At 32.1% G+C, this 14,533-nt stretch overlaps 1 protein-coding gene and 1 pseudogene across 1 annotated transcript; both read left to right on the top strand.

Moving 5' to 3' along the window:
- Positions 1-334: 334 nt before the first annotated feature.
- LOC129301271 (RNA-binding NOB1-like protein) lies at positions 335-2,853 on the top strand. The gene is given in 3 exon segments (XM_054939847.1): positions 335-733; positions 1,068-1,478; positions 1,481-2,853. Coding segments are annotated over 3 exon segments (1,908 nt in total). The 5' UTR covers positions 335-399; the 3' UTR covers positions 2,644-2,853.
- A 5,813-nt stretch (positions 2,854-8,666) lies between these two features.
- Positions 8,667-13,489, top strand: LOC129301270 (probable receptor-like protein kinase At2g42960; annotated as a pseudogene).
- The last annotated feature ends 1,044 nt before the right edge of the window (positions 13,490-14,533 follow it).

Consider the following 14,533-nt stretch of genomic DNA (forward strand, 5'->3'; position numbering starts at 1 on the left):
TATTTTTTGAGAAGTTGAATGTTAAAAAATATAAGGCATTTTTAATCTTTTAAAGTGTAATTATTATCTTTTTTAAAAAAATACATCTATTAACGAATCACTTTATATTTATTATAAGGTATTTAATAAAAATAAATATAAAAAATATGATTAATTTAAAAATAAATAATTATTTTATTAAGAATAAAATTTAATTAAAAATATTTTATATTTTTAAATGAAAGGAGTATATTTTTTAATAATAAATTATAAGTATATGTCAATAAATTATCTTATAAAACATCCCTGTACTTGAACCACAGTGCTATAAAACATTAAATTCTGGATTCAGTCATTCACTGTCCCTGAAACTAGGGTTTTCTCTGCGCGGCTACCTATCCATTCGCCTCCCGCGCCAACATGGAGGAAGCTCCTGCATCAGCTGCACCATCATCGACATTCTGGAGCAACGTAGTGAAGAGCCAGCAACCTCCGAAGCCGCCTCAGGAGGATCCTCTACAGACTGGCCGAGTTTTCGTGGAGAGCTGCAAATCCTCTAATGGCATATCAGTGGCTGTTGTTGACGCCAGTGCCATTATTGCCGGAGGCGAAAGGCTGCACAACTGTGCCGACAAGTTCTTCTCCGTTCCAGAAGTCATGCAGGAGATCCGCGACCCTGTCTCGCGCCACAGGCTCTCATTTATCCCCTTTACTGTCGAAACCATGGAACCCACTCCAGAAGCCATTAACAAAGGTATATGCAATCATGTCTTAAATCATATGATCTGTGTGATTTTGTTACCTTAGTTTTGGGGCGAGATTGTCTTATTTGTAGAAAGAGCGATTCTTTGTACCTTAAGAAAATTAATCAGGGTATGTGAGCTCTGATCATTGCAGTTCGAGTCAGTGCGCATTGTAATAGAGGCAATGACGTTGACTTGAAGAGGGTGTTAGTTTAATACAAACAATTCGGCAATCCCGACTGACTATATTGGCTATTTCTAGTTAGTAATGTTATGACTCACTTCTTTGTGACAGTATTTGTCGTCCTCTAACTTCAACTCTCATGTACTGCTGGTACTTGACAGTTATCAAATTTGCAAAGGCTACTGGTGATCTTCAGACTCTATCAGACGTTGATCTCAAACTCATTGCTCTAACTTATACTTTAGAGGCTCAAATCCATGGAACAAAGCATCTCAGGGACATCCCGCCACCTGTCCAAGTGGTCAATGTTAGGAGGTTGCCTGAAAAAGACATGCCTGGATGGGGTTCCAATGTGCCGAATTTGGAAGAGTGGGAAGCATTAGAACATGAAACTGAGGACAAATCAAATTCCAATTCAAGAATACTTCCATTGCAAGACTTAAACCTGAACTTGGTTCCACAAGATAACCATTCTGAAGATGGTTTGAGTCGACAGATGAGTGAACCTCCTTCTGAAAATCTAGAGGGTAGTGAGTATGGCTCAAGGAAGCCTAGGAGACGCTTCCCTGAAAAAAGGATATAAACATTGAAGGCAAGAAGATGGTTGCGGATGGAATTGATGCATCACAAGGACAGTGTGATGATAATGCTGGTGATTGGATGCCTGCTGTGAGTAGAAGTACTCATAGGAGATATCTGAGAAGAAAAGCTAGACGTGAGGCATTGTCTCTCAGTCAAGATCAACAAGATTTGGAAGAAAACATTGTTGACGGTGTTGCTATTGAGGATGGTAGAAGTTCAGATCAGCTTGTTCATCAAAGTGATGATGAAAAAAGTCAGATTGAAAATGTTGATTTTGAGGATAGCAAGTTGGTAGAAGAGAAGGAAGGAAGTGAAAACCTTCCAGGAAGTCTCAAGAAAATGAGTCTGAAAGAAGGTTCATTGGAAGTTATTGATGGAGAAAATGAACTTAGTGCATGTTCGGGTGAACCCCAGTCCAGCAGCTCCAGACCTCTGGAAACTGCTTCCAATGGTGATGCAACCATGGCCACTAAACTATGTGAACTAGATACAATTAACGATGAATCAAATAACTTTGAGGCTATAAGCCAGTCTAGCGAAGCCTGTGATTCTTCATATGCGGATGATGATAGTAGTGAGCAGAGTTGGATGCTTAGATCTTTGTCTGAGTCTAGCGTAGCTTGTGTGACTGGTGACTTTGCAATGCAAAATGTTCTTCTCCAGATGGGTTTGCGTTTGCTAGCACCTGGAGGAACACAGATCCGAGAGCTGCACAGATGGATACTCAAGTGTCATGCTTGCTACACTGTTACGGCTGAAATTGGGAGGATTTTTTGTCCTAAATGTGGCAATGGCGGCACCTTACGCAAGGTAGCTGTTACAGTTGATGAAAATGGAGTTGTTTTAGCTGCTCGTCGACCAAGAATTACCTTACGTGGCACCAAGTTTTCATTACCTTTACCCCAAGGTGGAAGGGATGCAGTCACAAAGAACCTCATTCTGCGCGAAGATCAGCTCCCTCAAAAGTTACTCTATCCTAAAACTAAAAGGAAAGCTAACAAACAGGACGATGATTTCTTCACTCCAGATAAAATCTTCAGCCACAACACAGATAAGAGGGCTCCTTTCCAGCCTCCTGTAAGGAAAGCATTGGCAGTTTTTAGTGGGAAGAGAAATCCTAATGATAATCACTATTCACGTTCTAAGCATAAGTAGTGGACGTGTGATTGAATTTTTTGTCTCTGCTTGTCTGATTTTTTTTTTTTTGTTAGTTGTCAAGAAAATTTCTGAAGCACCCTTGAAAGTGCTCTATTCACCCCCTCTTGTGTTGGACAAAGTAACCCTTCTGTTATGAAGGCGTATTTTTGGAAGCAGGACTGTTATATCTGAATCCTCTATCATCAATGATGCTTTTGGTCTGCATAATTATGTTCAAGGGCAATGCTTACTTTGGGTAACACGAGGGGGCGTTTTGGTTGTTGGACTGATTTTTATTATTGATTTTCAGTCCTAAAAAAATATTAAATTTAGAAGTAAGTCAATAAGAACTATGACAAGGTTTCTAGATCTTTCTTGAAACCTAAGACAATGCAAATGATGTCAACTAGGAGTGTTTAGTTGTAGATTGTTTTCAAAATTGGGTTGTCACCCTTACCACTGTTTCTAACATAAGTTTGATTTTGATAATGATATGCAATTTTATTTGTTCACACAACCAATTAGAGACATATTTGAACAATCAAGATATTATTTTTATCAATTTCATATATATGTTAAATTAGCTAGCAGTGATTATAATAACATACTGTGCATCAAACAGATGTATTACTAATGCCACTTTAAAAGAAAGTAAGGTTTAAAGCTTCAATCTTGTTTTGCCACGAGTCTCTTCATTAATGACAAATGCCACTATTAAAAATAATAAGAACAGCATGCCATGTGAAAATGAATAGAATTTTCACTAATGCAAGCATGTCACATTTGTGTGTTTAATCAATTGATATATCTTTAATACGATTGACATTTTCATTTGTCATGTTAATTTACAAATAAAGTAACCAAACATTATCATTAAACTTAAAAACTAATTGATTTCTTTTTATAGTTTAGAGATTGCATAAAAAGTGATTTCTTCTGTAAAAAATATATGAAAAAAAATATTATATTACATTTGGTTACAATTATAAAAACAAGAGTAAATATAACTTTTGATTCATGTATTTTATTTGTATTTTACTTTTGGTTACTATGTTTTTTTTTTCCAGTATTTTAGGTTCTTATATTTTTATTTTTTATTATTTTGAATCCTTATACTTTGTTTATAAAGAAACTAAAAATAGTGAAAAATAAAAGTATAGAAACTTAAAACATAAAAAAAAAAGTATAGGGACCAAATGAAAAACTTGAGTAAAATACAGAGATTGAAAATCATATTTACTCTAAAAAGTAATTATTTTTAGATTTTATAATATTTTTGGATATCTCTATTTATAAAAACAATATATGTTGTTTTTAAATTTTATTTATCTGTATAGTTTTGTGACTTTTTTTATTTTCCATATTAAATTATTTTTAAAAACTACCAAGGACTTGCTTGTTTAAATTTTTTTCATGAAAAAATCATAAAATCTTAAAATTTGATAAATCATGAAGAAAGCTTTTTATTCATTTTGCAATACCTTGATAGACGTTTAACATTAATTTTGGATTTACAACATAACTAATACAAAAATTAAAGTTGAGATAAAATCTTATCAAATTTTAAGTTCGCATTTAAATTTTAAAAATGCAATTAATTATAACAAATCAATATTAATTCAATGCCAATAATTTTTAAGTGAAGTCAATAATGATGATGATGAAATTGTTATTATTATATTGCTATGTTTTTATGATATGTATTAGATTTAATGAGTATGGCATTTTAAATTATTATACGTGATCGTATATGCTTTTTGTTTTTTTTTGGGCAAGTATAAAGGTAGACTCCGCTAGAGCAAAGGTTAAAGAATATTTTTCCAAAGGCAATGAGAATAATAGATAGACTTTTTTAAATTACATTGTTACATATATAAGAATTAAAATTTAAACTCTTAACTACATGCTTAGAGTATATATGCTTTTTGATTGCATTCAAATTGTAAAAGATCATAAATTTTTTTATAATTATGGGGAACATTGAACACATTTTAAAGATATTTTATTAAGAACGTTATGTGCATTATATGGGTATCACAATAGTTATTGTATAAATTTTAACTTCCACAAGAATAATTTCCTCATAAAGGAAAAGGAGAGTCAAATATTTTTATAACATGGCACGCACATGATGCACGTGAGGGGCATGTTCTTGGTAGCAAAATGCAATAGCATATGGTACTTTCCATTCAAGTCAATTGAACTTTCATTGAAATATTTATCCCTCTGAATTAAAATTTAACTTGTCAAAATTATTTGAGACATATTTGGTTGATCCCAACTAGGGCTTGAAGCCTAAATTGCTATCATTGGACTCGAATGAATATCTCAAATCCCCGAACTCAATTAAATTGTTAATATATTATAGAAATTGTCGATTTAATTCAATAATGACTAGAGATAATTGCATAAGATATGGAAAGAATATCAAATCATAGCTTTACATTTTGTTATGCCTTATACTTGAATCCAATGATTCATATGATTGTAGAGAGCTGATTAAAATACATCTTTATAAAGCTTCCCTTTAATATGTCATTTTATTTATTTGTTGTTAAATATGAATTTTCAACGGTTAATGAAATTACATGGCTATAATGTAAATGTTTGCGAGAATGACTCTTTGAAAAAAAAAACAAAGAAATAGAGATGAAAAAAAAAAAGTTGTGCACCAAGTTTTTAAGATGTGGACAACACTTTTCTCTAAGCTTAACTCACCCCCACATATTACAATATTTGGGTGTAAGTCCGATGATTTTTTTTAGAATTCAGTGAAGACTCTTAATTATGAAATACACTTCTAAGACTGAAGCCATTACAACAATAATTTTATAAAGTAATAATTTAACTTTATCTTTAGTATACTTAAAAACAAAGATAATGAATTTTAATAGGTGAATGTTGATATTTGGATATGATATCCAAAATGAGTGATATAGTGAGGGAGTATTTATATATAGATAATTAAGTGGTACCTTTGAAGTAACAAAATACTATTTAAAAGTTATAACTCTATATTAGGTCACGAATAATCTCATGTTGATTTGATAATTAATATTAATCAAGAGTTATTTATAATAACTTTTCATGAAAAATAAGATCCTTTTAATATATAAAGTTTTTTTGGAATATATTTTTTCACCAAGTAATATTTTTAATTTTATAACCTTTCAAATGTGTCTTTACAAATTAAAGAGACATAATCTTGAAGATTATAACTTTCTGCATAACCTTTTATAAAAATTCCTTAAATTATAAGAAAAAAGATATTTTTTTTCTCCATTTTAAAAATATTCAATAGTAAATACTCACTAGGCTAAGGTTTGAGTCATAAAATCTATAGTCAAAGTATTCCGTAAATCTGTAATCTAAAATTCAAAGAACCTAAGTCCTTTAACATGATTTTTTGCTGCAAACTTACTAATCGTTATTAAGATACAATAAGACATTAAGGTAAAAAATAACCATCAATGTCAATAACTTCAATCTCAATAAGACATTGAGGTAAAAATAAGACTTTGTTGTTGTCTCTTGTTTAAATTTTAACAAATATCCATTAATTTTTTAAAAATTGAAACATAATGTTTGATTTTCACAATTTTAATAAATATCAGTTAATTTTTAAAAAATTAGAGTGCAATATGTGATTTTCATTAAATGATATTTGGTTAAAATCACACATTATGTCCCAGTTTGAAAGATAGATATTAAAATTTTATTATAAAAATAAAATTATTTTAATGTTAATTGTTTAAAATTTAAAATATACTTTTTAAAAGTTTAGAATTCAAATTACCTCTAGACCTATTATTTAATGTTTAAATTACATATGAATCCATTATTTAATCAAAAATTTGTCTTCTATGCTTCACTCGTTCTACGTCAACACCATAATCAAGGGAAATATGGGGTTGTGTTTAAAATTATTTTTACTTTATTATTATGAGAATTGGTGTTTTGTAGGACATATTTTAAAACCAAAAAATAATAAAAATATTTTTTATTCTCTCATTTTTCCCAGAACAATAATTCTAGAACATGTTTTCATTTTTATTTTTTAAAATAATATTTTTTTATTCTTCAAAATACTTTTTAAAAACACATTATTAAATATATTTTTTTATTTTAAAAAATAAAAAATTATTCTCAAAATAAATTGTTAAGTGGCTCATGAAAATTTTTTAAACTAACTCAAACTAAAAAAAAAGCAAAGTCAAAATCTTCAGGAAGAATCAAAATCTCCAGGGAAAATGACAATTAAGTTTAAAAAAAGAATTATGAAAATTAAATTTTAAAAAAGGAATAATGATTGTTATACCTCAGTAAAATTTTATAAAAGTAAATTATCAAATATCAATTTAAATAACTATAAATTCAGGAATTTCAATTTTCAATTATAAATAAAATATTTAAATTCTAAATATAATAATTAATATGTTATTGAGTTTTTATTAAAAAAATTATAATTTAGATTTTATTTAGAATTTCTGAATCAACATTCAGTACTTATTTTTTTAAAAAATTATCAAAAACCTAATTATTATTATTATTTTTTGAATTTTACTTTTATTCTCCCAATTCTTTCTTCAATCACTAATAGTTACTTGAAATTAGAAAAAAGAAAAAGTGATTGGCATTGGATCACTCATCAATTAAAAGGTGATGCTTCCCATCAAAGTCTTTGAACTTTGATTTTGCCATACTTTTTTTTTTTTTTTTGTCTGGACTTGAAAGCCATCACGATAATCACAAAAAGCCACGATTCCTGCCTCAAAATTAATTGATAAATTAATTGATTTGATTTGCAGATTATCTTTACAAAGTTCTAGATATTATGCTTAGTCAAATTCCATTGACAAAAATACCCTTTGCTAGATCCATCGATATTTTTTAATCCTGCTTCTGCAGACTGTACAGCCAAACATTCTGACATGTTATGGACCAATTTTAAAAAATAATAATTTGAAAGCAGGTTCTATTTTCAGCGCATTATATTGAAATATCATTCGTTTTTGTCAAGAAAATATACATCCATATTGTCTTATATAATATATAACACTAAGTAAATAACACGATTTACCATAACTTTCAATATTGATGATATATTGGTACATAAGTTGACTCAATTAAATGCATTTTTTTTGTAAATTAAAATAAATTTATGAAAACTATTAGGTTAGGTCTAACGAAATGACTAATCTCCCATACACTAAATCAATGTTCAAATTTTCATTAAAATAAGTGTTCACATTTAATGTTTGGCTTTATTTTGAATAACAATGAAAAAACTTGGTATATATTTAACATTACATTAGGTATTTGTCTTTAATTAAATTGAAACATATAGATGTTTGACATATTATTATTTGATAACAAATTTTTATTATTAATACTATTATCATGTTAAAATTTACTTTTTTTATTTGATCAAATAAAAATATATTAAGTACATATTCCATCTACTAAAAAAATGTATATTTTTTTAGTCTTTAAAAATATAATTAATAAGGTTTTTGAAAAATATCATTAACTAGGTATGTAATTAATAATTTTTTAATTAATATATCTTATTAAATGAAAATAAATATTGAAAGAGTGTGTAATTTTAAAAATAATTAATTAATTTATTAATTATGTAATTTAATTAAAAGTATTTTATAATGTTAAACAGAGAGAAATGATTCCTAAGTCTTACCCAATAGAAGAAGACATGTAATTAATAAAAAAGAATAAATTTAAGAAAAAATTACATATTAAATGATTATAAACACTGCTTTGAAATTTATTTCCCCAATATGCAAATGAATTAAAAACCTTATAGTGCATTAATCTTTGACCGTTTCTACTTACAATGAATTTTCCCACTGGATTTTGGGACTGAGAGCTCAATAAATGTGTATGCCAGCTGGAACAAAAGGAAAATGTCAAATTCTCGTGTAAGTGTAACCCATGGAGGCAATGGATGTCCACAAGCCCAAATTTGGCTGTCAATTGCAAAAGCATCATGCTGTGGCTTGTGGGGTGACAGAGTAATAATGCCATCTTTTCAGATCTTCCTTTAGACTTTTCCTTTCAGTGAATTAGACACAGTTTTAGTAAGAAAGAAGAATAATAATAGTCCAAGCGAGGAATTGAAGTCCTGTCCTCCCTCTCCTCTCTCTCTCTTCGCTTTACCTTTGCTGCTGTTTATTCAATACAGTTTTTTTTTTTTTTTCCTTCCTGCTTCCCCTTTACTGTTTCAGGATCCTTCTCTCTCTCTCTCTCTCGGTTTCCTCCATTGCAAACCAAGCTTCCTTTCCAGCTTGCTCTGGTCCCGATCTTTTCTTTTTCAAGCTTAATACCCACCAACCATTTTACCCGCTTTCACTTTTTGCAATTTCTCCCTCTGAAGTTTTCCATGGAAATAAGAGTTCTGTCTGGTGCTCATTACTCTCCATTATTTAATATCCCACTTGAAGCCACAGTCCCACTTGGTAGTATCTGGGTTTAATATTGTGCTTATAACAGAATCTATCTATACTCATTCAGTTTCTGTTGGTTCAAAGAGAAGGCCGTCTCTTGCTTCCTTGGTTGCTGGATGTAGTAGAAGATAGAGGGTAAATGAATTCTCTGTCTTTCTGACTCACTTTTTGGATAACTCTCAGTCTCAGTTTGCTTTGTCTTTTGTTCCGTTTACTTGGATGATAAGTGATGCTTTGGAAGTTTCTTTTTCTTATTGATATCTGCTGCTTGTGATTGCAAATGGTGGGTTAATGGACAGTCCTATGGTTTCCCAGGAGATTTCGAATTTGATTTGCCTTTTTCTGATTAGGGTCACAGACGGGCCAATGGGTTTCTGATTTGTTCAATGTTTGAGTATTGCATACCTGCATTGCCTTTTGGTTTGGTACGACTGAATTTTTGCAACATTTCCTAATTTTTTTTCTTTTTGCCATTTTAACTGAAAACTCTATACCTTCAAAGTGAACTGGTTGAAATTTTCCTACTCCAAATCTTGATAAAGCTTTGTGCCAAATTATTTTAAAAAATCATGATAAAGCTGAAATTGGTGATACTGTTCTGAGTTTTTGCTCACGGAGATTCGTCGCAACAACTGAAATGTTTGCTGTAAAATTGGAGTGTTTGAATGTGCGTTTCCAAGCTGTGTGAAAGAGATACTTAATTTGATTCTTATCCTCAGGTGGGAATGCAATAATTGTGCCGGTGGAAAATACTTGGCAGACGAAATTAATTGTCCGAAGAGCATTTAATTATGTCGTCCAACAGTTCTCTGAATGTGCAGCTGTCTAAGAAGACGACATTTTTGGGTTTGAAACTATGGGTCTTAATTGGCATAAGTGTGGGTGCATTTATTGTGCTCATTCTTTGTATGTTATCTATATGGGTGATGTTTTGGAGAAAGTCAAAGAGACCTGTGAACAAATACACTACATCACAAATACCAGACGTGTCGAAAGATATCAAGGTTGATAAGGTTGGAGTGCATGGTTCTTATAGTCACCCTGAAAGTGTATATGCTCCCTTTCATGACAAGGCAAATGATAATAATCCTGATAAGGTGTTAGTTCAGTCAGGCATGAGCAGATCCAGTGATCCGGACAATACCAGTCAGTGCAGTTCAATATATCATCATGAGAGAGGAGGTAGTTCGATGTCAGGTGAAGACGGGGACTCTGGGACCTTTAAGAAGCAATCTGCATTACCAAACGGTGGAATGGTGACTGCCTCTCCTCTAATTGGTTTGCCAGAATTTTCTCATCTTGGGTGGGGCCACTGGTTTACACTCAGGGATCTTGAACTTGCCACAAATCGATTCTCAGCAGAGAATGTGATTGGTGAGGGTGGATATGGGGTTGTATACAGGGGAATACTGATCAATGGAACCAAGGTGGCAGTGAAGAAAATTCTTAATAACTTGTATGTTTTTCTTCCTGTTGTACTCATTGGCATTATCTTAAACAATGACTTTATAGATTCTTCCTCTCTGTAAATGTATGGTTTCATAGGGGACAAGCAGAGAAAGAGTCAGGAGTGAAGTAGATGCTATAGGTCATGTTCGACATAAGAATCTTGTACGCCTGCTTGGATATTGCATTGAAGGAGTCCACAGGTAAAATTTGTTATTATGCTGTGGCTAGTGCATAGGATCTTAGCTGAAGTTTTGCATTTATTGAAGTGTTTTTTTGGGTCCAAAACTGAAGAAAAATGAATCTTTTGTTTTATGTTTCTTTTTGTTTTATAAACGATGTACTTTCAAATAAATATGCAGGCTGCTTGTGTATGAGTACGTGAATAATGGTAACTTAGAACGATGGTTACATGGGGCCATGCGCCAACATGGGACACTTACCTGGGAGGCCCGCGTGAAAGTTATAACTGGCACAGCCAAAGCGTAAGTTCAACTTTCAACCTTAAAAAATAATCATACCGTTGTAGTAATTTATGTTATGGACAGTTGATTTGTGTATCTGCATAATTTTAGATTATGTCATTTACATATTCACATTTTCTGGTATCCTTTAGAACCCATTGGGTTTCCAGACTATACAAGACTGGAGTCTCTTCTGATGGGTTACTGATTGAATTCTTATGTCCTAGTAATCTGTATATTTGTTGTTGTGTCAAGATTTTAGTTGCTGTCTTGCTGACATTGTTGCCTAGTGTACTTAGCAGTTTCCAATTTCCTCATGGTGAAGTTTCATATTTTTATGCACTCACAGAATTTCAGTTTGTATTAAACTCCAATTACATTTGAATCTGAAAAAAACTTCTTGCTATGACTGTTGTCAGACTTTCATACTTGCATGAAGCAATAGAACCGAAAGTTGTTCATCGGGACATAAAGTCTAGCAACATACTAATTGATGATGAGTTCAATGCAAAGGTTTCTGATTTTGGTCTGGCCAAGCTCTTGGATTCAGGGGAAAGCCACATAACAACCAGAGTCATGGGAACATTCGGGTAAATATATCATTCTTTCCTTACATTTGATTAAATGTTTCATACACTTGGAAACTTACTTCTGTTCTGAATTCCAGCTATGTGGCACCAGAGTATGCTAATACTGGTTTGTTAAATGAGAAGAGCGATGTTTACAGCTTTGGTGTTCTACTTCTCGAAGCAGTTACAGGAAGGGACCCAGTAGACTATGCTCGACCTGCTAATGAGGTACCAAACTCTTAAGAACTTGTGTACTAGGTTGCTAGTTCTTATTGTGTCTTCCATCAGACATGATCTTTACTATGAGTGCTTGTTTGTCATTTTGAAAGGTTAATCTTGTTGAATGGCTCAAGCTTATGGTCGGTGCTAGAAGAGCTGAGGAAGTCGTAGACCCAAGCCTTGAAGTAAAACCATCAACACGGGAATTAAAACGTGCCCTTCTGGTTGCACTTAGGTGTCTTGATCCTGCTGCAGAAAAGAGGCCCAAAATGAGTCAGGTTGTGAGGATGCTTGAAGCTGATGAAAATCCATTCCGAGAGGTACGTGTCAATATATCTTGTCCTCTTGTATAAATTCCACTGTCTGCCTGAGGACTCTGAATTTGTTTCCCTATTTATGTAACTTTTTAGTTGCTATGTATATTCTCATTACTCTCCAATGAATGTTTGCTGACTTGCCATCAACTAGAACAATTAAAATTTTAGCTGTCACCTGGTGCTTGGGTCAACTTGTAAGGGGGTTGATTCAACTTAACCAAAGATCTCGAGTTTGAGTTTTAGGCATGTGGCAATGATTAAATTCTAAGTGGGAGGCATCCCCCCCCCCCCAAAAAAAAAAAAAGAAAAGAAAAGAAAAAAGAAGTGCCTGCAAACTACCGACCTAATTAGTCTAGGTTAGAGACCAGAGATACCGCAACTTATGCAATATATATATATATATATTAACTACTTGGGGCTAGCTCAAGTAACAAGGATCAGGTTGGACAAGGGTAGTGACCAAATGTGTAAACCCCCTCAATGTGATTTTTTTTTTTAAAAAAAAGAATAGTTGAAATATTGGGTGTTAACTTGATGGGAAATTCTCTCTGGATTTTCTTCCTGCATTTTCGTAGTCTAACTTGGAAACTGGTCAACACTCAGATATGCAGAGGAAGGTTAAGGTTACGCCTATGATATGATTCTTATCTGCATCTTTACATAGCATTAAGATGCAAAATACTCTAGTGATTAAGAGACTAACTGGCTGATAATAATCGCATACAGGATCGAAGGAACCGAAAGGGCCACATCACCAGCATGGAAATTGAAACCACGAAGGATCTTTCTGGTGGATCCAATGCTGACAAGTCTGGGGATTCTGCAAGCCACAAGCCAGAGACAACTCAAAAAGTATGATTGACAATTGTGATTACTTGGCCTTGTCATGCAATTGCCTTTGCATCGATTCCAAACCATACACATCCAAGTTTGTCTTTTTGAGAAAAAGAGAAGTTTTCTGGGTCTGAGAAGACTCAGATCAGAATCAGCCCCATTTGATTTTTTGGGTAATGAAGGATTATTTATTCAATATGATCATCAGGTACTATGATACACAAAAACCCACAGGGAATGTAGAGTCAGCTCGAGCGAGTTTATGTTGTACAGATATCTTCAGGGCCCATTCATTACATCATTGTTGATATTTTGGCCCTTTCGGCTATGAGTCTGGATCTTTTAATAGAGTTATTTTTGTTACAATGTTCTTGTAGGGTTCAGAGAGAGAAAAGAAGATTGCGAGAAAAAGAAGAGAAAATCTACTGTATGAGAGAAAATAAAGAACTCTAGATGATCCTTATACTTGGACTATTCTTTATCTTTACTTACATATTTATAGAGAATGAACATTGTGTTTGTGCTATATTTGGATTCATTTTCCTTGCCATTTTTACCATTTTGTGTAAGCTTTTCATTCTAGTTAATCTTTCTGAATTATATCAGTTGTCCCCAGAGAGACTTGTGCATGCATTTTATTCAATCGGGTTATACTATCCTCATCTTTTCTTTCACTCTAGCATTAGTTTTTTCAAGAGTTGAAAAAAACTAAGCTGATGCTCTACAAGTTGAGATGGCTTATGTACTATGTGGAGATTATAACATTATAAATTTCTTCATGGCATGTCAAATTATTATTTCATTTAGGCTGATCTTTTCTTTTTCTATGTTTCTATGGTAGAGGGAAAAGTGAGAAGAAAATAAGGAGTAAGAGAAATTTTCAAAAATGATATTATTTTTAAGAGTTTTCTCTTGTAGTTTTCCTTCCTCCTAATTTTTTTTTCCCTCATCCAAATGAACGATAAATATTTATCATATAAAGTTTATACAATTGTATAAAATATAAATAATGTGATTTATTTGCTAAATCTTGCCATTCACATCTAACTTGTAGTTTATATTAAAAAAGCAAAAAGCATGCTGGCAAAATGTGGAGTAATGGTTACCACCGGATGCTTGATTTAACAAATAAGAAAGTTTTGCCAAGTTAACAAAAAATCTTGAGTCTGAGCATGAGAATGTATTAATATTGATAGTAGAGTTTTTACCTTAAATAGTTTCAGCTTAGCTCAATTTGAATTAATCTGAATCTCTCTGAAGTTTCTCATCACTTGATGTGATGCTGGTCTAGAATACCAAATGCTTCATATAAGAGTGATAGTTTTTTTTTTAATTTTTTTTATAGAATCATCAATATAAAATATATAAATATAAAATTTATTATGAGTTACATTATTTAAGTTGGATAGTGTGATGTAGTCTTCAAGTAGAGCTTGCCCATGTCCATTAGAATCACTAGGAATGGAACATTAACATATCAATTTCATATCGCAACCTAGGGGTGAGCAAAACCGAACCGAAACGAAAATCGAACCGAATGATCGAATTTGTCTATTCGATTCGGTCTATTTGATTTTTCGGTTCGATTCGGTTTTTTT

The sequence above is a fragment of the Prosopis cineraria genome, unplaced genomic scaffold (assembly GCF_029017545.1).
Source record: "Prosopis cineraria cultivar Desert tree isolate PC_DT_omini unplaced genomic scaffold, ASM2901754v1 PC2009, whole genome shotgun sequence".
Taxonomy (NCBI): domain Eukaryota; kingdom Viridiplantae; phylum Streptophyta; class Magnoliopsida; order Fabales; family Fabaceae; genus Prosopis; species Prosopis cineraria.